The following is a 26,868-nucleotide window of genomic DNA, read 5'->3' as shown; positions in this document are numbered from 1 at the left end:
TGTGGGTGGGCCAATTAAGGCCCACACTGCATGGATCATGAGCAGTAACACAAAGCACTGTCTGTGTAGGCGGGGGGAGGAGGGAGAGTCGGGTCTAGCGTGCAATTTGCGCAAGCGTGCAAAAGAGCTGCCTTAGGGAGATTGAAGCATTTTTTAAAGATTACTGATGACACTAAAAATGAACCATGTCCTCTCACATGAGATGGGACATGTTTATAATGGCAAAAGAAAGTTATTTAATTTGTAAGAGCTTTAGGAAACCTTATCCTGCTTGTGGATGAGGTTTCCTAAAAAATGTAAAGGCCGCTTGGCCTTCTCACCTGCCCACCAACCGTAAGGTTGGATGGGCAGTGTAAAATTCAGGTTAAATAGGTCCTTAGTGGCTTTAATAGGCCTTTCAATTATCGGTGGACGTGCAGCCAACTCCGGCGCACGCCCGCTGAATGAAATATCATGGCAGTGCGTGGGGATGTCGAGACGCACACCCGACATCATCGCACGTCACTTTACGTTCCGGCATATCGGGCGCACATCCGCACACCGAATGTAAAATTCTGGTCTTTGATTTGAATTTACCAGAAGCAGATTCATTCTCAACCCAATGAAATTGGCTCTCTTCCTCATGATGCAATGATCACTGTCACCTAAATGTTCCCCTACACACACTTGATTCACTTGAACCACCTCATTCTCAAGAACTAGGTCCAGCAATGCCTCCTTTCTCGTTGGACTGGACACATAAAAATTTCTCCTGAACACACTGTAGGAACTCTTGAGTCTCTCTATTTTTTTACATTATTACTATCGCTTTTATATTGGGATAATTGAAGTCCCCCATTTTAACTTCTCTGCTGTCAATGTTTTAATGTAAAGAAATGTAGCAGCCAATTGTTTAATGGCACATCTAAAGGACAAAACCTCCGACAGTGTAGCAGTCCCTCAGTACTATGCTGGAGTGTATCCTTGGCACATGTGCTCAAATCTCTTTAGTGATGATCGAACTCACAACCATGTGATTCAGAGGCAAGTGTGCAAAGGCTGACAATTTGACACTCAGAGTGCCAAATGATATTTATAATGCAACACATTGATCCCACACTCATTTCTACTTTTAAAAAATGACATGAAACACAGGATGCCAGTAAAACAAAAAAAAAATTGAGGATTCTGGTGTGGTCATCACTACCTTACTTCAAAGAATAAGCTACACAATGAGAGCTTAAATAATGACATTGAGCTACATAAAGTGGTACTAGAACAAGTAACCAAAAGCTTGGTGAAAGAGGTAGATTTTAAGGAGCGACATAAAGCAGGAGGCAAAGATAGAGAAAAGGAGAGGATTATTGAGGGATTTCCAAAGCTTATTGCTGAGGCAGCAATAGGAATGGTTGTCAGTTGTGGAACAATGAAAATCAGGGATGCGCAAGAGACCAGAATTGGAAGAGCCATAGGAATCTTGAAGGGTTGCAGGGATGGAGGAGGTTAAAGGTAGGGACATATTCCCAGAGGTTTATCACGAGCTTCTGCCTCCGACCACCCTGTCTCCACACATACCCAATGGTCACTCAACATGTCTATGCTCGGAGTGCAGCATCTTACCTTACCATACCTACTGGAAAGTGAATACACTCTTCATGATCCAATTGGATGATTCTTAACTGTAATAGCCCTTTATCCCATTTCGAATACTTTTGGAACTAATTGACAAAAGTGTTCAAAGAATTATTTTTTTTTAAAAAAAAGCACTTTTTAAATTACCCTCGTGATTTGTCTCTTGGATTGTTTGTTGCAGTTCTATGGAGATCAATCTATAATTTCTAAACTTTAGGGCAACACTGGACAATTGGCAACATGAGCTTGAGGCCATGGTGGAAACTGAAATCAAGGTGTTGTCAGATCAGGACCCAATGTTGGACAGTGAGTACAGGGGTGATTGGTGACAGGGACATGGTGTTGCGAGTTAGGATATAGGAAAGAATTTTTTGATGACCTGAATTTTATGGAGAGTGCAAGTGTTATAATGTGCCTTTAAAGGATAGCCACATGCCATCACTAGAAGGGAAGTATGTCATGTGATCCAGCCTCAATTGCACTTTGGCCTGCGAACAGAACATAGCGCACTCAGCTCTGCTGCTGATGTCTTCAAAGCTTTTCTGTACACTCACCATGCTGCAATTTCAACACCCTCTGATGCTACAAACTTGTTGTGGTCTGACCAAATCATCAAGAGTCATGAAACATGATCTAAGGCTGATCACCATGTAGTACCTGTACTGAATCATGCTGCCACACTGTTTGACCACTGCTGAACACCATGTTGTGTTTTTGTAATGATATAAAGGTATCAGTCATTCATAAGGGGTTGTGTAAACACATTATGGGTTCATTTATTTAAACTAGGCACATGAGAGCATATAGACATGGATAGAAAGCTTGAAGACATCAACAGCAGAGCTGTGTGTGCTGTGTTCTGCTCAAAGGCCAAAGTGAAACAGGCTGGGTCACATGACACATTTCCCTTCTAACAATGGCATGCGGCTGTCCCTTAAAGCCACATTACAATCGAAAGACAGCAAGGGGAGCTTTGGAATCATTGCATCTAGAGGTAACGATAGTATGGATGAAGTTTCAGCAACAGATGAGCTAATAGAAAGGCAGAGATGGGAAAAGGCAGTTTTGGTGATGGATATGGTCACTTAAGTGTGGTACGCTTGTTTACATTTAAAACATTTTTTAAAAATGTATTCACGGGATGTGGGCTTCGCTGGCTGTGCCAGTATTTATTGCCCATCCCTAGTTGCTCTTGAGAAGATGGTGGTGAGCTGCCTTCTTGAACTGCTGCAGTCCATGTGGTGTAGGTACACCCACAGTGCTGTTAGGGAGAGAGTTCCAGGATTTTGACACAGCGACAGTGAAGGGACAAAATGATGGCACCAAAGATTAAAGGCTCTAATGGAAAATGCTGTGGTACAATTGCTGAGGGAAAGGAACTTTAAAAAATTATCCAAGTGTTTTTAACTGGCTCAAAGCAAATAGTTGTTACCCAGCAAGCCTCAGTAAATACGGTCTGACCTGTAAATAAGCATTCCATTGCTACCTTGGCAACTGTTCCATTTAAACTGGATTGTTTGTACCTTCTTTACCCTGGCCCTGCTATGCAGTTAACCATTAACTACATCTGAGTTGCAACTAAGGCACTACGACAATGCTCACGGCACCAATTTGAAACTACCCTGTTACTAGATTAAGTTCATGCCAGAAGCCTAATTAGAGAACTAGTTACTTTCAAATCAGTTATAAATAACTACTGCTCAATCACGACACAAGATCTTTTCTTTGAAAAAGCTGTTTACAAGAACGATTATCCAGATTAGATTCACTGCAAGGTAAAAGATTAAATATTATACAGGTGGGATTAAAGATTAGCTCTTTTAAAAGATATTCTAAATACAGTAGCCTCCTACCTTCACTGAGCAAGTGATCACAACTTTTCAGAATATTCATCTTGCCCCTCATTACTACAGATTTATGTAAAGCTTCTCACAAACCATTGGAATAACATTTAATTTTTTTACAAGCTCTCTTCCCCTCCCCTCAAAAAAAAAACAGAATTCACAGTGCACCAAGCAATTTCCAAGTTATGTGTAAGAAATATTCTCTTCACCACTTCATTGAGATCCTTTAAGGGCAGATTGCCCAGGCACTATACCAGTCTTGCAGCTATGTCCATTGGGAAAGGCTAAACAGGCTGGGCCTCTTTTCTTTAGAAAAGGGAAGACTGAGGGGTGACCTGATAGGAGGTTGTTAAAATTATGAAGGGTTTGATAGGGTAGACAGCCGAAGATGTTACACTTGTGGGAATCCAAAACGAGGGACCATCAAAGATAGTCACTAATAAATCCAAACAAAATGGAGAAGAAGCTTCTTTACAAAGGGCAGTTAGAATGTGCAACTCGCTACCACAAGTAGTTGAGACAAATAGCACAGATGCATTTGAGGAGAAGCTAGGTAAGGACCAGGAGGGAGAAAGGAATAGAAAGATCTGCTGATAGGGTTAGATGAAGTAGAGTGAGAGGAGACCGATGAGGAGCATGAAGATTTGCACAGCCCTGTTGAGCTGAAAGGCTCGTTTTTCTGCTGTGAACTCTATGCAATCCTATGCATAGCCCAGATTGTCTATAAAATACATAAGTAAGTCCCAGTAGCATTGCTCCCTATTTGCATACATAAATTTCGATTTACTCAGAATAAACAGTCACGCTCCAACAAGTTGGTTAATTATTATCTGCTTCTTAGCAACACAGTATACTAGAGAAGTTAAATTGCCTTTTTTGCAGATACTGATTATATTTCATTTTGATTCAGATTTCCAACATTTGCAGTTTTGTTTGCCTTCTTTTTAAAAACTATTTAACATAATTAGTAAATGTCAGATACCGAAAACAACGGTCATATTCTAATAATTTGGTAATATAGACTAAGTCGGATGAAGAAAACTAGTTTCACCAGTTAAAATGCTGCATTAATAGAATGAGATATGGAATAGAATTGTAATTATATTCTCACTCCATGAAGCATTTGGCCAGTTTAATAATTCAAACATATACCAGCTTAGCTCAGGGGTAGCTCTCTCACCTCTGAGTTAGAAGGCTGTGAGTTCAAGCTTCACTGCAAGACTTTTGTACTTAGTCTAGGCTGACACTTCAGTGCAGTAGTGAGGGAGTACTGCACTGTCAGAGGTGCTGTTTTTCAGATGAGACATTAAACCATGCCAGTCTTTATAGGTGGATGTAAAAATCCCTTGGCCACTATTCAAAGAAGAACAGGGGACTTATTCCTGGCAAACAAGTATCCTTCAACCAATACCAAAAAAAGAGATTATCTGGTCATTTATTTCATTGCGGTTTGCAGGATTTGCTGTGTAGAAATTGGCTGCTGTATTCCATACATTACAACAGTGCCTTCATTTCAAAAGCATTTTATTGGCTGTAGAGCATGTTGGGATACCCTGAGGTTATGAAAGGTATTTTATGAAAGCAAGTATTTCTTTTCCTTTTTAGTACCAATGCTGTTCAAAATTTAATGGCCCAGAATTTTGCAGACATTGACAAAGTGACGGTGCTCGCCACTGGCCTTTAAGAAAGCTGCCCACAAAGATCTAGTGATCTCTGTGGCATAATTTCCCCTTTTCCAACATTAGTTTGAATCTGGCATCAAAGGGATTACCAGGCTCCCAGCACAGTGATATCATCAATCAGGGTGTACAGCCACTCACATTGAAGCATTCTCACAGGCAGCAAAATACACTGATAACCCTTCACTTTTATTTACATTTTACAAAGAGCAAAATAAATGATGGGGATATACACATTGCATTAAGGAAGATTTTAAAATATCATAAACTTTGAAATATATACTTTAAAAATGGGAATTTTATTATAGTTTGACATTACACAAATATAAAAATTGGTTTCCAGGGCTAGAGAGGTTTTTCAGCAGTGATTACGAACCTAGCATGCCATTAACAAGGTGCAAACTTCAAGTGTTTCCACGGTGACATCAATAGCATAAATAGGAACATTTTCTTCAGTTCAATGATTTCTATTTGAATGCAGACTGTGTGGACTTCAGCAGTGCACTATGGATAAGCATAGAATGGGAAGATACGGACAGCTCTTTCAGAGCTAGCAATAGGCAGAATGGATCAGATGGCCTCCTTCCACACTGTAAAATTTTATAAATTATGGAATTTTATGTGTTTCAGGCTAGTGGGATAAGATTTGAGGGGCTGAGTGGCCTCATCTCAGTCTTGATTTTATTCATGTAATAATCACTGACAGCAACTTCTGGATTTCTGCTTTTAACTGCACACATGCAAACTCTAGCAGTTGCTGTCAGTTTCAGAAGAGTAATGATGGCAAATGCCAACAGTTATTCCTACCACAAAATGCAGGCCAACGAAAATGTCAGTGCTTTCACTTGTTAATCATCTGCTTGCTCCTTCAATTAGTTAATTAACCACTTCTAAAAACAAATCTGAAGAGTTGGAAGTAAATTCACAAATGCCACGTAACTGACCAGTAGTTTCGTCCTCCGACACAGTTGTTCAGCCACTTGCAATGATGATCAAAATCAGAAATGCATTTGTTACAAGTGCTGCAGTGTTTGGCTTTCACTCCCCTGAAAAGAGAAAGCAAAACAGAAAAGATTCATTCAGCACACATGGCTGCTCAAAATATCCTTTACCAGTGAGGGAAGACCCCACTTACCTTATATTGGAACAGTGGTTAGGAAAAGCACCTTTGTTCAAAGCGAGGAAAGTTTGGAAAAGTCTGCTTGAAGGGGCTTTTAAAAGGCGAAAGCATTGGAGGTTATAATGGGGAAGTATTTGCTTCTTTTATCATGCAATCTGCTGAATTACAAATGTACCTTTGAGTACATTAACAACTGAAGGTTTCAAACTGGATCTAGCAAGTGGATTTCCCATATGGCTATAATAATCCAGGCTCTTTCACTTAGGAAAAACCAGGTTAAAAGGGCATCTGACAGGGGATGTTAACAATTACGCAGGGCTGCAGATAAATAGTGACCAACTATGTGATGAGTCAGTACTAGAGGGCAGAAGTTTAAAATGATCATCAAAAGAACAAAAGGAGGTGAGGAGAAATTTCTAACAGAGAACAGGTTGGACATATGGAATACCATAATGGAAAGGGAAGCAGCACCTACAAATAGCTTTTAAAAGACAAGCGCATTAATATTTTGAAAAAGATAAATTTAAAATGAAAGGGCAGAGTAATGGGAGGGTATAGACAGCTCTTTCAGAGCTAGCAATAGGCAAAATGGTTCAGATGGCCTCCTTCCACAGTAAAATTTTATAAACTATGGAATTTTATTTGTTGCAGGCTATTGGGGTAAGATTTGAGGGGCTGAGTGGTCTCACCTCAGCTTTGAATTTCTTTGTGTAATGCACTGACTGGAATGCCAATCCCCCAAACTGTATTAATTGCAAACCTTCAGGCCTTGTGACATCTTTTAACAGGTTATCAACTACATTTATAACTGATTTATCACTGGTAGCTTCAGCACTCCCAGTCTTAGGAGGGGGCGGGGGAATGAAATCACACAGGGCTTTTAACTCTCAGTCACTGTTCAGTGTCTCATGCTGGAAATTACAGGTGCATGCGTTTTGTTGCATTCAGGCTCAAACTTGGCTGTGGATTGCTTAGAATTTACAGCACAGAAATAGGCCATTTGGCTCAACTGGTTTATGCTGGCGTTGATGCTCCAAACAAGCCACTTCCCAACCTAATTCATTTCACTGGATCAACATATTCCTTTCTCCCTTACAGAGATTTAAGGGGAAGCTAGAAACCTATCTATACTAGTTCCTACAATTACTCCCTGTGGTAGCAAGCTCCAGATGTTAACCACATTCTGTGACAAGAACTTTCTCCTGAATTTCTTATTGAATTTATTTAGTCACAAACTTATTTTTTAAGGCTTCTAATTTTAGTTTCCCCACCAGTGGAAACATTTTCCCAGGGCTGGATTTTATGCCACCACCTACCCTCAACATCCCGTTGGCGTATTTGAAGTGGGGGGGGGGGGACTCAAAATGAAACAGGTAGCCTTCCCACCACCTTCTTGCCTACCCCCAACCTGTCTCCCACTTACTGTGGGCAGGGAAGGTAGCCCATCCTCCCTTAGGCCTACTGAGGCCCCTTTGGTCACTTAAGGGATCATTTCACTTCTGCCGCTATTTTGCCCGTAGCAGGGGACGGCCTAGGCAAGGCAGGCAGCGTGACAGCTGGGCTGCTGTCGGCAGAAAGTGGGGGGCACCTCCTTTGGTAGGGTTGCCTGTGTCTATCGGAGGCACCCCTTGCCCAATATGGAAACCCCCTTCAACTTCCCGGCCTCTCAAACCCAGACGCCTCTCCCCCCCCACCCTCCTCCCAACTCCTCGCTGGTGTCTGCCTGCCAGGCTTGTCCAAAATCCCAGGCTTACCTTGAATTGATGGGTCCATCATGTCTTCTACTTCAGGGAATGGCTGTAGTCCCAGCATTGGCCACCGATTGATCCTGGCGCTGCTGGGACTACAGAGCTGCTGGCCAATCTCTAGGATGGGACATCCTCCCAGATGGAGGGGAAGTCCTACTCTGAAGCAATTAAGGCTGTCCCCTCAAACATTGCTGTGGGGCACCTGGCACAGGTGGGCGGGCCAGTGACTGAATTATCAGTTGGAAGGGCGGGGAATATGGCGCTCTATAAAATCCAGCCCCCTATGGCTAGCCTACCAATTGTCTTCACAATTTTAAAGACCTCTACCAGGTCATCCCTTAGCCTTCTTGTTTCTAGGGGTGAGAGTCCCAGCATGTTCAGGTTTTTCCTATGGTTATAGTCTCTCAGCTCTGGTATCATTCTTGTAAATCATTTTTGCATTTTCTCCTCTGCCTCTAGGACATCTTTGTAATATGGTGACCAGAACTGGGTTCCAAACATGGTCTATCCAAGGTCCTGAACAAGTTTAACATAACTTGCTTGCTTTCCAATTCTAATCTTTATCTAGAAGTGAACCCCAGTGCTTAGTTTGCAATTTTAGGTCCTCTATGCTCAAGTAATCTGCCTAACTTACTATTAAGGCTCACACTTGTGTCTGGTACTGGAACTTCTGCAAGCCTATCCACCCATAGTGACCTCTGGGGATACAGGAAAGAAAATTTGAAATGTTTAATTTAATGCACATATTTCACCCCCATCCCGAAGTGAGGAGGCAGGGTGACATTTAATTGGTCAGGAGAGTGGTGGCCCTGCCACCTTCCCCACCAATTAAGTCTGGATCAGGAACTTTTGTGCACTGCCTCCTACCCCACTGCCAATTGAGGCCTTTAAGTGGGCCTCAATACCCACTTAACGACCTCTTCCCACTGTCACTGGTATTCAACCAATGGCAGGTGGGGGACTTGCAATGCAGAAAGCCTGAAAAGCACTTCCTGTCAGGTTTGCTTGCCCGCTGGGAGGAGGGGCCTCTTTCAAAGGCCTGATCAAGAGACCCTGCATCGGGAAGCGAAGGCTGCTAACAGTCACCTCCCTCCCCTTGCTGCTGATCTTCTACCCCTGCATCCCTACCTCATGACCTCCAACCTGTCCTCACTCACCTTTGGCTTGTGGTCTCTTGGGATCCTGGGCCTCTGGCGGGTGCATTACAGGCAGCTGCCACCACTCCTTCTGGTGCTGTCTGCAATGTACAGTTTGCCAGCTTCTGATTGGTTGACAGCTCTAGGGAGTGGGATTTCCAGCCCAGAGTCTTTGATTCTGGGGAAGGCCCACCACTGTCTAATTAGGTGCCTGACTGGACAAGCCTTCCTGAAAGGAGGTGACTCTTGCTGGCTCTCCAGCTGGCGAGTGAGACCCCCTGTCACCTGCCCATAGTGTTAGGAGAGTGCAAAAATTTAAAGAATATGTTTAGTAGGAATCTTTTACAAAGGTGTTCTGAGATGGAGTCAAACCAGAAAACAGTTTCAGAACGGCTGTCAGAACCTTTTGGCTGCTTTTAAAAGACTCCCTGTACTAAAAACAGAAAGCATTTGGAGTTCCAGTAACTAAAGGATAGATAGATTTAAAGTAATTGGCAATATAGCCATAATGAAGATAAGTGAAGAAAAAGTTATATAATATGGTATTTTGATTTGGAAAGCACTGCCTGAAACAATAGTGAAAGTAGATTCAATAGTAAATTTTATATTGACCATCACAACATATCAGGACACATATGATTCTAAATGATGTTGCAAAATAAAATCCACCTTTTAACACTGTGAAACTAGGCAGTATCAGCAGGCAATTTGGCTGCTGGCCGGCACCACAGGCGAGCCTGTTCCATCCGCAAGTTATGTCCACATGTGCAAATATTTGGGGGGAGGGGAGGGAGATATTAATTAATTAAACCCATAAATGAAGACAGAGGCTGATTTTCTCCCAGCCTTCACATACCCCTAACCCCAAAATGCTGAAGCCAATTCTCAGGCTACAGCTATCACCTTGAGTTAAGTTGACCCTACTCAACAAAGACCAAAGCCTTGGAGCCTTCTTGTCTGTATGGCTCATTGGGCAGCGTACAGAGCATTTGTTATGGGTGTGGGAATAATCCCTGCCCCTCTTGTTACTCAGTACTAAAAGTGCCGAGACTCATTTGGAATAGAATGTGTCAGCACATGAACCCTTTATAATATTTAACCAGGCTGATACATACACTTCCACTTCACACAGGTAGCAGTGCTGGTTCTGGATGACATGGGGATGCTTGGCTCGATCAAGTGTTGGCATGGGAGCATTGTAGTTTTTTCTGGTACGAACACTGTTGTCTGCTGGGTCAATGGAGACAGCAACCAGGTGGACAATGAAATGATACACAAACAACAGGCCAATTATCTGAATCCACTAGTGTTAAGGGATAAACCTAGACTTAGGAAGTAAAGGAAATTAAAAACAAGTTGACACGACTCGTACTTTTAATTCAGGACTGTACACAGGAATCAAGACTGAGCAATTGGTTCGCTGTTTGAAAGGAAATGAGAGAATGTGGCTGGAAATCCGATGCAATCCCATGCTAATGGCAACAAGCTTCACCTTGCTGTCCTCCTTGACCCTCAAGTAGGAAGCATGACAACAGTATGGGACAGGCTAGGAAGACCAGTTGGTTGCTTCCTGTCCAACATTCTAGGACATACAAAAATGAAAACAACTCTCTCTTTTTCACAAGCTAATTCAGACCCTGGTGCAGTAAAATAAAACATGAAACACACAACTTGTTTGTTGTTGCCAACAGATTACAACTTTGTTATAGGTCAGCCAGTGGGTCTCACAGAGCCAGAAGCTTATAAGCAGAATTTTATGTTCTGCAGGTGGGCGCGTGCCTGACCTGGACGGGCGTAAAATCAGGCAAGATGACGCCAGGCAAGTGTCTCTCTACGTCATCGCACACTTGCACAATATTTCGCTTTGCGGGCGCACACGGCCGTCAGAAGCGCGCCTGCCCAACATTTAAGTCGGCAATTAAGCCCATTAATGGTGCAATTGTCAGCGATTTTTAGTGGCCCGTCCAAGCTTACGGTTGGCGGAAGGGCCAATCAGCCAGGCGGTCTTTACATTTTTGATGAAACCTCATCCAATGGGCAGGATGAAATCTCCTTTAGGAAACAAAATAAAAAGAAATATCTGGGGACAGCATTTTTTAATGAGGTATGCTTTCAGGTGCTTGATTGTGCTGCATGGGCATTTTTTGCAGCCTTTTTTGTGTTTTATTATTTGGAAGTCTGCAGCTCCTGAGGTAGCTGTCTGCCTTCAGGAAGCTCTGGAAGCACTCACCCGCGACGACATTCATCACCCGCCCTCTTCCCCCCATCCCCCCGCCACACCAGCAGTGCTGAACTTTTCGGTGTGCGTTTCATGCTGGGTGGCCGTTAATTCCCGCCTGATGTGGGAAATATTCAAGCCTATTGGTTCAAGTCCCAATCCAGAGATTTGCAGTAACCTAAGCACTTCCGCACACTGCTGAGGGAGTGCTGCACTGTCAGAGGTGCTGTTTTCATTTGCAGAGTTAAACCAGGGCATTGTCTGCCTTCTCAGGTGATAAAGCATCTATGGCATTATTTTGAAGAAGAGCAGAGGATTATCTCCAGTGTCCTGGCCAACATTTATTCCTCTATTAATATCACTAAAACAGATTATCTGATCTTTATCAATTTGGTGTTTGTGTGAGCTTGCTCTGTGTGAGATAATTGGCTGCCACACTTCATATATTACAATAGTGACCACAATTCAAAATTATTTTGAAGTGCCTTGGGATCCCCAGGGTCAGGATAGGCGCTACAAGTTCTATCTTTAATAAAACACCACTTTATTTTCCGTTGGATTCGAAGGTTACCTTGACTTCATTGCTGCAGTCTGACAAAGAACAGTGACAGGTCCTTACACTGTGGTAAATTATGTTTGTATTGTGTGATTTACAGATGTTAAGAAAGTAGATACTTGGCTTGTAAATCATTTTTCTTTCATAATATCCCTTGTATTTGGTGAGTGGTTGAAGTTGCTGCATCTGAAACTTTGTATACCATTGGTTTCCAAGAGGATTTTCTCCTTCAAATTCTCTATTATTAATTCCACAGTAAACATTTTCACTGGGAGACAACAGAGTTTCAAAAACCTATTTATTTAACCGAAGGCAGATCTGTTGAATATTGAACACATGCCTTATGCTTTTAACTCCTTCCTCAGTTGGTCTACTGGAACTCATGCTATCCAGTCGACATCAAAATGTCAAGTTGGTTGTTGCTCAGTGATAACACGTGCCCCTCTGAGCCAGAAGGTTGTGGGTTCAACTCCCACTCAAGGGATTTAAGCACATGCTTTGACTGACACTCCAATTCGGAACTAAAGGAGGTGCTATATTTCAGATGACACCATTAAACCACAGCCCCATTTGCTCTAGAATGGGCATAAAAAGTCTCATTGTATTATTTTATTGACGAGCAGGGGAGTTATACTGACATTCTGGCCAACATTTATCCCTCAGACAAGCACTAAAAACAGACTAATTAACCTGTTACTATATTACTGTTTGTGGGGCCTTGCTACATTGCACAAATTGGCTGCTGTATTGCCTACATTACAACTATGACTTCACTTCAATGGCTGTGATGGGCTTTAAAACAATTTAGAACTTACTATGCAGGGGACAAACAGGTTGTGCATAAGCAGTGGTTCCTTCAAGATGTGCACAAACAAGGCATTCTTAAAGGGACTGCACAGTGCAACAAATGCACCTCACAGAACAAAGGAAAATTAGAGGGAACATTGGACTTGAAGCCACGACTCACTGACTCAGGGGTGAAAGTGCCTTACGAAACTATGACTGACACTTTCAAACAATATACCTTTCTCCTGGCCTCAGAAGAGTGACTTCGGCTGGAACAGTACCATTTCCCACCCAGTCACTTTTGGGTCTTTGTCTTATGATTTCTAGTTCTGTGCCCTAAAGACTCACATAAGAATAGGAGAGGGCCATTCAGCCCATTGACCCTGCTTCACTATTCAGTTAGATCATGGCTGACCTGTACCTGAACTCCATTAAATCAATACCCCTTGACATCTTCAACCAACATCTGTCTATCTCAGTTTTGAAATCTCCAATTGGTCCCCAGTATTTTGGAGAAAGAAAGTTTCAGATTTCCACTACCCATTGCATGAAAATTTAATTCCTTATGTTACTCCTCAATGGCCTAGCTCTTATTTCAAAATGGTTGCCTCCACCAGCCCAGATTTGTTCCAGATTCCCACCACCAGAGAAAACAGTTTCTCTATATCAACCCTTTCGTTTTCCCAAACTCATTTCACTTCGAATTTACCTGACAGGCAGAGAGAGAAGATTCTCATCATGGCAAGGTGGACTAGGCTAATTTTGAGCCATGGGTGGAGGTTTTGGAGTGGGGTGGGGGGCAATGGGTAGTGGTGGTGCACTGAAGTTGATGTGGGGATTTAAGGAATATCATCTTTCTAACCTACCATGGCAACTATTCACAATACAGCCAGGCAATCTGCTTTTATTATTTACTTAGTTCTGTTGACGGGTCATTCAGACTCGAAACGTTAACTGTGTTCCTCTCCGCAGATGCTGCCAGACCTGCTGAGTTTTTCCAGGTATTTTTGTTTTTATTTTGGATTTCCAGCATCTGCAGTTTTTTGCTTTTATTTTTGCTTTTATTATTGTCTGTGGGACTTTTATTATTAAAAAATGTAGCATTAAAATATGGTTAAATGTAATGAACCTTCTAATTTCTTGTTATTCATTCTTACATAGTAAATATTAATCCATGTTCTAAGGAAAGGAATTAGTCTATTTCCTGGGAATATTTGATTTTCCATTTGAATATTCTTCTCCAGCCCCCTTTGGCTGTTGTACTGAGAAACCTGAATGATTTTGAGCACAAACATAAATATAAGATAGTCACCAACAGATCAAATAAAGGAATGAGGAGGAATTACTTTACAGAGGTGAGAATGTGGAGTTCACAGCCACGTGGAGTGGTTGAAGCCAGGGGTCAAAACTTTTTTATTTTTCAGGGCTACTTTTTGATTAATGGGAGCTATTTCTTAGGTTTCAGGGGCTCCTTTTTCATATTCACTAACTCCTTTATTAGGTGATGCAGCCACATCATAACATTACCTTCTGTGCTTGGCTGAACTTTGTTTTAGGGTTTCCTTCTTAAATAAGGTAGCACAAGTGCCAAAGACTGTATATATATTAATTATTTTATTCTTCAAGCACTTGGAAGCAGATTCAATAGAAACCTTCAAAATGGTATGGAAAAAATATTTGAAGAGCTAAAGAGCACGGGAATAGAACTAATTGGATAACTCTGAGTTGGCATAGACACAATGGGCCAAATGGTCTCCTTCTGTGCTGTAGGATTTTATGAAATGGTTACATCTGGTCCAGTTCAAAATTGTTTTTAAAAAGTTCATGACTTACGAAGTGCAACCGGTTGGAAGGCCTTTTTCAACCATGCAGCTTTTATCTATGGCTATGTCAGTGTAGCATGTTTAGCATATTAAAAGAGATGCATAAATGAACAGTACAAAACTTGAAATGCTCACTGAAAATTAACTGCTTCATATAATAGGTTCAGTCTCTCTGCTTTAGATCAATTTTCTATCATTACTAATGACCATCCCTATTAGAGAGTCATGCTAATTCACTAAGGGTCTTGCTAAAGGTTCAGAAGAAGCTTTCTTCCACAGTTTCTAGGAAACAAAGTACTAACCATCATAACATCCTTCCTGCCTTTTTTTAAAGCATTATTTACATAGAATCACGCAGTACAGGAAAAGGCCATTTGGCTCATCGTGTGCTAGCTCTTTAAATAAGCTATTCTCACCCCTTCCTCCGCCCCCTCAGTCATTACCTGGTAGTCCTGTAAATTTTTCCTGCAAATATAAAACACCTCTTACATGACAAATGGTTGGAATGCACTGCGTGACAGGGTGGTGAGAAAAGATTCACTAGTAGCTTTCAAAAAAGAATTGGATAAATCCTTGTAGGAGAAAAAACATGTAGGGATATTGGGAAACCATGGGTGAGCGGGACTAACAATCACACTCTGAAAGCTGAATGGCCTCCTTCTGAGCTATGCTATTCTATGACTCTATGATAAAAGGTAGAAATGGCATTTCCCTGTTGACTGATATTAGGTTGTGGGACAAAACAGCTTCAGTCTTTTCCTTTCTATAGTTTAGATTGACTGCCTATCACTGGATGCTTTGCACCACCACTAATGACTGTCCATGTAGATACTTCACCATGGAAAACAAATCCAAATCATACATCAATAAATCACGATTACACCTTTAAGCATATGCCAAAATTATACAAATATTGTCACTGAGTTCCAGCCTCAAGATTGCATCCTTGAGTACTTGCTACATTAAAAATTAATGGTGTGACTTTGTTAGTTATACAATGTCACAGCCAACATTTGCAATGAATAATCCTCGTATTGTAAAGGATCATTGCTATGTAGCTAACAGCACTGCAATATCCAGGCATATTTCCAATCATATTATATGGTCTCCAAATAAAAATAGTGTTGGTGAGAATAGCCATACTTTACAGTAATGTCCAGGCAGAATCTTAACACCAGGTAAGAAGTACAGAGAACATATGCCAATATTTGAGACTGTCTAGCTAACTGAATAAAGGCATCAGTGAGTTAAGGGATGCTTCAATATTGGTAATATTCACAGCATCACTACTGGCCAGGAAATGTATTCCAGTAACTAAACACATGGAGCAAGTTTTCACCTAGGATTTTTAAAAATCCATCCTCTTGGCATCATTGACAAGGTCAGCATTTATTATGCATCGCGAGTTGCCCTGTGAAGGTGGTGGTGGCTGTCTTCTTGAACAGCTGCCGTAAAGGTTCCATACTGAAGCAGTCCATGTCCTTATGCAGCAAGACCTGGACAACATTCAGGCTTGGGCTGAAAAGTGGCAAGTAACAGTTGCACCAAACAAGTGCCAGGCAATGAGAGAGAATCTAACCATCTCCACTTGACATTCAACAGCATTACCATCACTGAATCCCCCACTATCAACATCCTACCATTGACCAGAAACTGAAGTGAGCAGCATATAAATACTGTGGCTTCAACTGCAGGTTGGAGTTTGGGAATTCTGCAATCAATAAACAGATTCCTGACTTTCAAAAGCTTGTTCACCATTACAAAGGAACAAGTCAGGAACGTGATGGAATACTCTCCAATTGCCGGGATATATGTGGCTTCAACAACACTCAAGAAGCTCAATATCATCCAGGACAAAGCAGCCTACTTGATTGGCCTCCTGATCCCCCAATTTAAACATTCACTCCCTCCACCTCTGGCACACAGTGGCAGTTGTGTATACCCCATCTACAAGATGCAGTGCAGCAACTCACCAAGGCTCCTGAGACAGCACCTTCCAAATGCATGGCCTCTACCACCTAGAAGGACAAGGGTAGCAGACGCTACCACCTACAAGTTTCTATCCAACCTACACACCATTCTGATTTGGGACTATATTGCTGTTCCTTCACTGTCACTGGATCAAAGTCCTGGAATTCCCTTCCTAACAGGACCTTGGGTGTACCTATACCACATAGACTGCAGTGAAGAAGGGGCTCACTACCACCTTCTCAAAGGCCATTAGGGATGGGCAACAAATGCTGGCGTTGGCAGCGATGTTCACACCTCATGAAATAATTTTTAAAAATACAACCAAGTGGTTTGCTAGTGCAGGCCATAAAAAGTCCTACTTGTGCTAGCACACTGGGAGTCTGCATTCTTTAAGAGGATTGGTGCCGCTTTGTCAGCTTTTTTGATGGTTCTTGGGATGTGATCATCACTGGCAAGGCCTGCACTTCTTGCAAGAACAATAGGTCAGATTGGAGCACTGCCTGATGAGCGGGCTCATTGAAGACTCATTCACTCAAGGCTCAATTACGATCCAGATGGCAAGATATACAATTAGGATCTCAATCTCCACGATGTTCTAAGACGTTGTTGTGACCTGCACCATTAATACCACTCAATACTAAGGTGTCCAAACGTAAAATCCCAAGTTTTGTGACTCAGTCATTTCTGTAGTAGCCCAGGGTGATAACCACCACAAATATGGAACCTTTCATTTGTGCGTGGGCTCAATTGTGAATCATCCACAAGGTTGAACTTTCCATCTGCACATGAATCAAGTGAGCTATATCTGGGACTAACCCTTTAGCTCATTAATCAGCTCCAACCAGCTTAGGTTTACCAGCTCTGACTGAACATATCTCAGGGGATTTCACTGTGACCGCATGCTTCCATCCACCCCATCCCCACACTTAGGCTGATGAACACCCAATGTGTCCATACGCGTGATGCTTCGCCTTCCCACACCAACTGGTAAGCAAATGGATTCCTCATTACCCAATTGGTTGATTCTTGACTGTTAGTCAAGCAGCATCCCTCACCACACCACACCCCCTCCCATGACCAACATTTTCTAACTTGTAAGCAAAAACTTTAAAAATAAACCCTCTTTCATTGCACACATGACATTTCTCCTGGGTCGTTCACAACAGTGTTCTGGAGATTTGTCCTGGAGACTCCAGGACAATCCTGGAGGATTGGGAACCTGATCCCAGCCCCTAGCCACCCACATTTTAGTTTAAACTCAGTGAACAATGAGCAGAAAATGCATTTATAATATGTTGAGCATGGTGAAAATAATGATCTCAAAAGGGTGCATTTATTTAGCTTTTGACCCCATTTCATGGGGAAGATCGACTTGAGTGTGTGACACTACATAACTTCATCTAATTGTTTGTTATATAACCTCTATTTATTTGAAAGTAGTGAAAAATAATCAAATTAATTTAAGAATGTATCCCAGTCCAATAAACATATACATCATGCAACGCACAGGAGCTACTTGCAATTTAACATGAGTTGATCCAGTCATATTTTGTAAAGGATACAGCATAACCAGCATTTTTCCAAGCATATGGCAACATTGGTATGTAAATCCCAAAGGCAACGACTGCCAGGTAGAAATAAAGCACGAAAGCAATCAGCTGGAAGGAATGTAGAGGTAAGGTCCAGCCATTGACTCTTGAACGTGTTGGAGGAGAAACTAAATCATTTCTGCTGTTCTCCCGTTGAGGCCCAGTTTTCCGCAATCTTCGGTCATAACAATTCATCTGCAGGAAATATAGAAAAGGAGATAAAATTAATGGGCTGGGTTTTCCATTCGGCGTGCCGGCACGCGCCCAACACACCGGAATGTTAAATGACGCATGATGATGTCGGGTGTGCGTCTCGCTGTCATTGCGGAGTTGTGCGATATTTCGTTCGGCGGGCACACGCCAGAGTCAGCTGCGCGCCCACCAGTAACTGATTGGCCTATTAAGGCCATTAACCTGGGAACTAACCTGAATCTCACGCTGCCCGTCCAACCTTACGGTGGGCGGGCAAGGCGGTCAAGCAGCCTTTACGTTTTTTTTTAGGAAACCTCATCCACGAACGGGACGAGGTTTCCAAAAGCTTTTACAAATTAAATAAAAACTTTTTCTGAAAATAAAAACATGTCCCATCTCATGTGACACAGTCACGTGAGGGGACATGTTTCATTAAATTTTTGCTGTAGTTATTTATTTATTTTAAAAAGCGTTTCAATCTCCCCGAGGCAGCTTCAAGCCTCAGGGAGATTGAAGCACTCTTTCGCAGGTGTGCATGCATGCGAAAGAGCACTGGACCCGACTCTCCCCCCTCCCACCGCCCCCCCCCCCCTCCCCCACCCTCCACAACACACACAGATAGAGCTCAGCACTACCACTCGCGTATTACGCTGGGCGGGCCTTAATTGGCCCGCCCACATAAAATGGCGTTGCGGAGCCGATTGCGGGCGGCAGTCAGGTTCCCGACTGCCCTCGCCCACTCTCACCGAGCCCGCTCGACAAATGGAAAATGCTGCCCAATATCTTTCTCCCCTCCCCATTTTTTTTCCCCAATGTGTAAAAACTTCTGTTTCTGAAAAGTCCACTTATTACTCATTCTCAGGACGTGAGTGTCAAGGCCAGAATTTACTGCCCCTCCCCGGTTTCCCCAAAGCTGGTGGTGATGGGCCTTTTTTTTTTTGGCAAGAATATACTTTATTCATAAAACATCTTCAACAACATTCCAAACCATTTCAAAATCAAAAGTACAATCAGGTTCGACTTTTACAACATGTATCACAAGGTGCATCAGTACAAACAATGAATATTACAATCATTTTCAGACATTCATTTTGAGCTGTACATCCCGAGACGCTCTGCACAGCTCCCAGCCCCTCAATGCACTATGGCAGAAAGGTCTTAGACAGTGACCCTTCCCTATTGCGCCATTGTGGCAGCTGCCCCAAGCTTTAGTGCGTCCCTCAGCACGTAGTCCTGGACGTTGGAATGTGCCAGTCTGCAACACTTGGTCGGGGACAACTCTTTGCGCTGGAAGACCAACAAGTTTTGGGCAGACCAAAGAGCGTCTTTCACCGAGTTGATGATCCTCTAGCTGCAGTTAATGTTTGTCTTGGTGTGTGTCCCCGGGAACAGCCCGTAGAGCACAGAGTCCTGAGTCACAGAACTGCTCGGGATGAACCTCAACAGAAACCACTGCATCTCTCTCCAGACCTTCTTTGCAAAGGCACAATCTACAAGGAGGTGAACAACGGTCTCTTCCCCACCACAGCCACCTCGAGGGCAACATGTCGAGGGAGTGAGACTCCTGGCATGTAGGAAGGATCTGACGAGAAGGGCCTTTCTTACCACCAGCCAAGCTACGTCTTGGTGCTTGTTGGAAAGTTCTGACGATGAGGCATTCTGCCAAATAACTTTGACAGTCTGCTCGGGGAACCATCCCACAGGATGCACCCTCTCCTTTTCCCTCAGGGCCTTTAAGACGTTACGTGCCGACCACTGCCTGATGGACTTGTGGTCAAAGGTGTTTCTTTGTATAAATTTTTCCACCAGGGACAGTGGTACGGCACAGTCCAACTACTTGGAGCGTACCGCAGCAGCATGGCCAGACTCATCCTTCGCAACACCAGGGATAGGTAGAACCTCAGCACGCAGTGACACTTGGTGTTTGCATACTGAGGGTCTACGCACCGCTTGATGCAGCCACACACAAAGGTGGCCATCAGTATGAGGGCGATGTTGGGCACGTTTTTTCCCCCTTTATCTAGAGGCTTGTACATCATGTCCCTGCGGACACGATCAATTTTTGACCTCCAGATAAAGCTGAAGATGGCTTGGGTGATCACCACCACGCAGGAATGTGGAATGGGCCAGACCTGCGCCACGTACAGTAACAGCAAGAGTGCCTCATTCTTTTTGAACTGCTGCAGTCCATGTGGGTATTCTTTGCAGTGGCTGACAAAACTGAGTAGGCCACTTCAGAGGAACCACATTTTTGTGAGACTGGGGTCACATACAGGTCAGACCAGTCTCAAAGTCAACCAGTTGTGTTTTACTACGAACATATATATATACTTCCTTATATTTTCAAACAGAATTAAAATTCACAGACTGCCACTGTGAGATTTGAACGAGCTTTCTCTGGATTATTGGTCAAGTGATAGTTCTGAACTCTGCTTGTCAGCTTTTACTTTAAACAATGGCACTCAGGGGAAAATTCCAACATCAGGGAGAATCTCCTTCTGTGGAAGTAAAAACTCAAACAACGCTAGTCGAAGATGTTCAGGGGCATTGTCCTTGGTGTCCCAGCCAATATTTTTTCTTTTTATGTTTCAGTGTCAAATCTTGCTCTAAATTGGTCTTGTGAAGCATTTTGGGAGGAACACAGGAGGAATAAGTGAATGGAACATGGTGACAGTTAGGACACAGGCAGCTGAGTTTTGGATGACCAAATTTAGAGGATAGAATGTGGGAGGTCGGAAACAAGTCTAGATGCAAACAAAGCACAGATGAGGGTTCTAACAGCAGATCAATTGAGGCCGGGGCCGAGTGGAGGGATGTTACAGAGGTGAAAATAGGCATTCTTAGTGATGTCAGACCTGTCAGCCCTGCTGAGTTTTTCCAGCAATTTTTGTTTTTGTTTCAGATTTCCAGCATCCGCAGTATTTTATTTTTATTCTAGTGATGGTGCAGATATGAGGTCGGTAGCTCATCACAAGGTCAAATATAACACCAAAGTTATGAGGAGTCTGAAACAAAAACAGAAATACCTGGAAAAACTCAGCAGGTCTGGCAGCATCAGCAGAGAAGAACAAAGTTGACGTTTCGAGTCCTCATGACCCTTCAACAGAACTGAGGAGTCTGGTTCAGCCACAGACGGTTGTCAGGGACAGCTTTGAATCAGTAGCTAGGGGAATGGCTTTCGTGGCAGGACAGAAAAAAAATGGCTTCAGTCTTCCAATATTTAATCCAAGGAAATTTCTGCTCATCCAGTACTAAATTTCAATAATGCAGTCTAACAGAGGTCAAGAGAGATGGTGATGAGGGTGTCATCAGTGATAATGTGAATTTGATGATACCATTGAGGGGCAGCATGGAGATGAGAAATAGGAGGAGGGGGCCAAAGATAGAACCTTCAGGGACACCAGAGGTAAAGGTGCAGTAGCAGGAAGAGAAGCCATTGCAAGTAATTCCCTGGCCACAATTAGATAGTAAGAATGGAATCAGGTGAGCGGAGTCCCACCCTGCTGGATGACAGTGGAGAGGAGTTCAATGAAGATGGTAGTCAACTGTATCAAAAGCTGCAGGCAGATCGACAAGGACAAGGAGGGATCTTTTACATAGATCATGCAAAGTATTTGGATAGCATTTCCACCATACCGCAAGTGTCTTTTCTGGCCTCTCCTTGAGCACCTTTCAATGGCCCAATGCAGTCTTTGATGATCCACTAACTCTTGATATAGCAGAAAATGCTGTTCCCAATCACTACCACAGTTTCCCATTATCCTTAAATCTGATTAAGTAGCAGCATTCGTTTTCTTTAACCGTTCACAGAACTTGACTGTGTTTTGCTGATAAGGAATTCAGGAAATATTCTTTAACCAGAGAGTATTTAAAATATGTAACCAGGTAACACATGTAGCAGTTGAAACATATAGCATATATATTTTAGGGGAAGACTGAAAACCCAAGTAGGGAGAAAGGAATAGAAGGATATGTTGATAGAGTGAGATGGGAGGAAATTCACAGACAGCATGAACACCAGCAAAGAGCAGTTGGGCCAAATAGCTTGTTTTTGTGCTGTAATTTCTATGTTATTCTGAGCATTATGCACTTTTAGTCCATAGAATTAGTTTTCATTCAACCTTATTTGGCTTTGAGCATAACCAGTCAACCACCTTGCCTCCTGACTATATTAATTTCTATTGAGTCACTTGGTAGTACAGATCTTGACTATTGCTGAAAAAGGTGACATGCTGTCAAAGACTTTCATCTTGCACTCATCAGGACAGAATCACAAGAATACCAAATTTCAAAAGGAACAATTTATAATGCATGACAAGTAAATGCTGATTGGTTGGCTCGTGGACTCTGATTGGCAGAGGTATTGCCATGGAGAATACACCAGGGAACAATTAACTACCAAACTTTTGTTTAAATTCAAATCAGGTAGGTCAACTCTGATTGGTCAAGGCATTGCCATAAGGAATGAACCAGGGAATGGCTGTCCATCAAGATTTTGTTTAGTTGGAAAAGGTGCAATGCGTAGACATATCCTTTCTGTTTGCAAAGGACAGGGCCCGTGTGTGAATATATGTAACTTCTATCATGCAGAAGTGAGCCACACTGCAAGCCTGACTGATAATCTTAAATTAGTTGCCCGTAAGTGTTGTCCAATCGTAGAATCACATCTGATGTTGGACAATATGTTCTGAGTTTTGCAAGCACCGGCTGGTTGGGTATGATCAATATTTTGCCTGTTATGAACAGCCGAAGGAACTTCCTGTTTGATATGATCCACCATTCATTGGGACATTTGGCCTACACACCTGGCATCACGCCAGCGCTGAAATTCACATACCACATTATTCATTTATGTGGTAGACAGAACGACTTTTTACCTCGACTGCAGAATCCTGTTAGTGGCAAATACCACTCATGGGGCAGAATTTTACCCTTGACGGGCGAGAGGGACCAACCGGCTTGGCAGTGGGTGGGCAACCGATTGCCGCCGCTGAAACGGGCCACGCCGCCATTTTGCGCGGGCGGGCCAATTAAGGCCCGCCCAGCGGGTTAGCAATTCCCGTGTAGAACAGGAAAATCATTGCAGAGGCGGGCGTGTTCAGATCGCTGGTTCCAATGGGGAACCGGCAGTCTGTATAAAGAGTGGCCAGGCAGCCTCGTTGAGGCACTGCACCATGGCCATTCGCAGAGAGAGAGAGCTGCTCTCAGAGGAGCAGGAGAAGGAGGAGGGGGGGTAGGCTGCAGGAGAGGCCAGCGGGGGCGCAGTGTGCCCTTCGCTTCTCGGATGCCTGCCTTGATGTCCTCCTTCAAGAGGTGTCCAGCCGTCAGGATATTTTGTATCTGGAGGATGGGAGGAGGAGGGCCCCCCCATGTCACCAGGCAGGCGTGGGAGGAGGTGGGTGATGCAGTAAGCGCCCATGACGATGTGTGGCATACAGGAACATAGTGCCGCAAATGATACAATGATTTGTTGCGCTCTGGAAGGGTGAGTACCATGTCAACCTTGGTCATTTGACCCAGCTGATAGCCTTAGCCTTTGAGGCCCCCACACGCACGTCTTAGTGTCGTTACTGCATTGGGCATTTGGCGCAGGCTGGGTGGGCAAACAGATAGTGACCACGCTTACATCAGCCTTAGTGGTTGAGGAGAAGATGGGTTCTCCCCACAGCACATGTTGGTGTCTGTCACATTTGAGTAGTCTGGGGGCAACCTGCAGGGGAGACACATACTCAGAACTCCAATACATGTCTTATTGATGGTGATGAGATGGTGGAAGGGGAGCCTCAAAGTGTCGTGGCCGAGAGCCATCTGCTGGCCTTGGCGCCGCACCTAGTTGCACCTCCTTGCCATGGGCGCTAAGACCCGTGTGTTATTCAAAGTGATGGACGCCAAATGTGTCCAAGGTGGCCGTTGGGGGAGGGGGTTGGGACCAGCCGTACTATCTTCTGGGGTCTGATCATCAGTAGTGTGGACAGGAGCTGGAGGCCTCAGATGGGCCACTGTGGTTGGGGTGTGGTGTGCGCGAGCAGAGTATATTAGCAAGCAGCCCCAATAAACCCTCTTCTCTGTTCTGCAGGCAAAAACTGAGCACAATCTGAGGGAGCGCCAGCGGACTGATGGTGGGCACGCCCTGCTCCAGTGCCTCACCACCTTCGAGGGGCAGGCCATGGAGCTGGGGAGGAGACAGGCGGCCAGGGTGGCTGGGGGTGTTGAGGCTGGGGTCCAGCAGCCGGGTATTTGAGGCCCACAATCCCATCCACTCTGTCTGCTCACCATCCAAACCACTGATGGTTGCTGCAATCATTAATGCAGCAACACTGCTCATTCACAGACTGATACAGTCAGACGTGTGGGTCATACACAAAGGTCCCTCGTTCCCTTGAGGATGCGTGTCTCCAGTACCTTCCAAAGTCGCCTTATCCCATTTGTGACCACTATCCCCATGGCCTAACATGCCATGGCATCGCTGTTGCAAAGCCAAAGACATTTTGCATCTTAGAGGGGTTGGAACCTCCACCACCCTTTCAGCCAGTGTCCCCACATTACTCTGTCCAAAAGGTCCTCTACACCTCACCTGTCAACCTCATGGCACTCAACTTAAATAAATGCCACCACGTTACTCATCCCTGTGCCAAGGGGAATTGTTGCCTTCTGCCCACCTGTTCTATGCCCCTCCTAATGGTATGAAGGTCAATAATGTGACCTCTCAATATCCTGTGATCAATGCCAAATGTCGCTACTGTTTGTGATATTTCCTCAGCCCCGCAACTATCCAGGCCACAATGCATCCATGTCAGGTACCTCTGCACTCTCCCCACTCCAATGGCACATAACATTCCATGTGGCATTCCTTAGACCATCTGATCAGCCTGTCTGTATGCACATCTAATGTTTGGGCCTCCTCTTGACTCTTTCCACCCCACGAATGTTCGTCTCCTTAGGGTCTTGAAGGGTGAGCGACTTATGAGGCTGGGGGGAAAAGGGATGAAAGGTGATACTGACTGAACGCTAACTGATGCACTGTCCTTGTTGTTAATTTCAGCATCACCACCGCATGGCCGTGCCCAGAGACACCGCAGCACCCCTTCCACACCTGAGGGCCAAGACGTGCAACTTGCGACACATCATTTCAGCCAGCCAGGCACCCGCGCAGACACAAACACTTCGATGGGGAATTTACTGTCGGCTAGTGTCCGGGTCACAGTGGAGAGGGCGCTTCACAATCGCTGGCGGAGATGGCACAGACAGAGAGAGTGCCGGTGGTGCCAAAAGCGGGAGGGCTGCAGGGGACCAGGCACATGCTGAGTCCGACACTGATGACGTGTCTCTGGAGTTGTCACCAATGCAGCAGCTGCAGGACAAGCGGCAGGAATAAAGTTTGCATCTGGCAGGGTTGCATGAGGGTACGCTTCAGTTGGTCTCTGCGGTGGACGAGTCTAGGCAGAGTGTAAGTGAAGGCATGAACCTCAGGACAGAGCTTCAGGCTTCCTCCACTGAGAGATTGGCGACTCTCATGGAGAGGGGGCTTCGATCAGATGGATACTCTTATGATTGGGCTACGCTCTGACCTGGAGGCCCTTAAGTGGTAATGGCCACGGGTGGTTATTCCCAATGTGGGAGATGTTGTGGGCACCAAGCGTCAGTGCTCGGTGCCCATGCATCTACAGCAAGCAGGGAGGTCCAATGTGACCTCACGTTGACGCAGCAGCTGCCTGTCGTCGCTGCGAGCTCCCCTCAGGGCACTCCGGATGAGGGCAGCAGCTCCTCCGCTCCTCTGCCAGTGAGCGTTGCATCCGTTGAGGCTACGACAACTGGGGAGGTGCCAGTTCTGGAACTGGCCACTCCCTCCCAGGCGGGGCCATCACAGGCTCCACGGGACAGAGGACATCCACCAAGGTCATCGATGCCAACAGGACAGCAGAATCAGCAGGCTGTCTCACAAGCCACTCCGAGGGATGGGGCAGCACCTAGACGTAGCACCCGCAAACGTAAGCATAAGGCACGTTAGGAACTCCACGGGTATGTCACTGGTGATTTTGTGTTGGCCTTAGATTAGGGAATGAATAGCTAGGTTTGTCATAGAGACGTTTCTGTTTGATGTTGGACAGAATAAAGTCCAGTTTTCTGACCATGGCTGAGGGTGTTTCCTTTGTGCTGCATTTGTATGTTTCACAGACATCTCATGAATGTTTGAGTGGACATGATGTTTCTGTACTAAGCCCTTAGTTGCAGCTGATGAGGTGGAAGATGTAGTACCTAAGTGCCACATGTGGAAGCGCCAGGCAACGCTGGTCCTGCTGATCAATGTGTGTGGAACCAGCTGAAGATTCACTGGATTAAATTGTCCCGCGTGTCCCTGCCTCCTTGGTGTAGTAGCGTGTCGGCATGCTGCCCCTCATCATCGACCTGTGCTTCCTCATCCTCTGAGCCACTGCTGGATTCATCATGTGCAGCCTCAGCCTCAGGTCTTCATTGTCAACTGCATCCCCACTTTCCAGCGCAAGATTGTGCAGAGCGCAGCATGCTACCACTGTCAGAGAGAAGTGATCTGGGGGGTACTGGAGTGCGCCCCCTGAGTGGTCCAGGCAATGGAAT

At 44.4% G+C, this 26,868-nt stretch overlaps 1 protein-coding gene across 1 annotated transcript in view; it reads right to left on the bottom strand.

The window, feature by feature from the left end:
- The window catches only part of zdhhc11 (zinc finger DHHC-type containing 11), a 142,385-nt gene that overhangs the window by 30,840 nt on the left and 84,677 nt on the right, over positions 1-26,868 (bottom strand). Inside the window, exons 2-4 of the mRNA XM_041184017.1 lie at positions 18,055-18,276; positions 10,254-10,432; positions 6,079-6,180 (exon numbers count right to left, since the gene is read on the bottom strand). Of these exons, the coding sequence (XP_041039951.1) occupies positions 6,079-6,180; positions 10,254-10,432; positions 18,055-18,276 (503 nt within the window). The remainder of the gene's footprint in view (positions 1-6,078; positions 6,181-10,253; positions 10,433-18,054; positions 18,277-26,868) is intronic.

The sequence above is a fragment of the Carcharodon carcharias genome, chromosome 3 (genome assembly GCF_017639515.1).
Source record: "Carcharodon carcharias isolate sCarCar2 chromosome 3, sCarCar2.pri, whole genome shotgun sequence".
Classification (NCBI taxonomy): domain Eukaryota; kingdom Metazoa; phylum Chordata; class Chondrichthyes; order Lamniformes; family Lamnidae; genus Carcharodon; species Carcharodon carcharias.
Note: the sequence above shows the minus strand (reverse complement) of the source record. Positions and strands in the feature narration are given on the sequence as shown.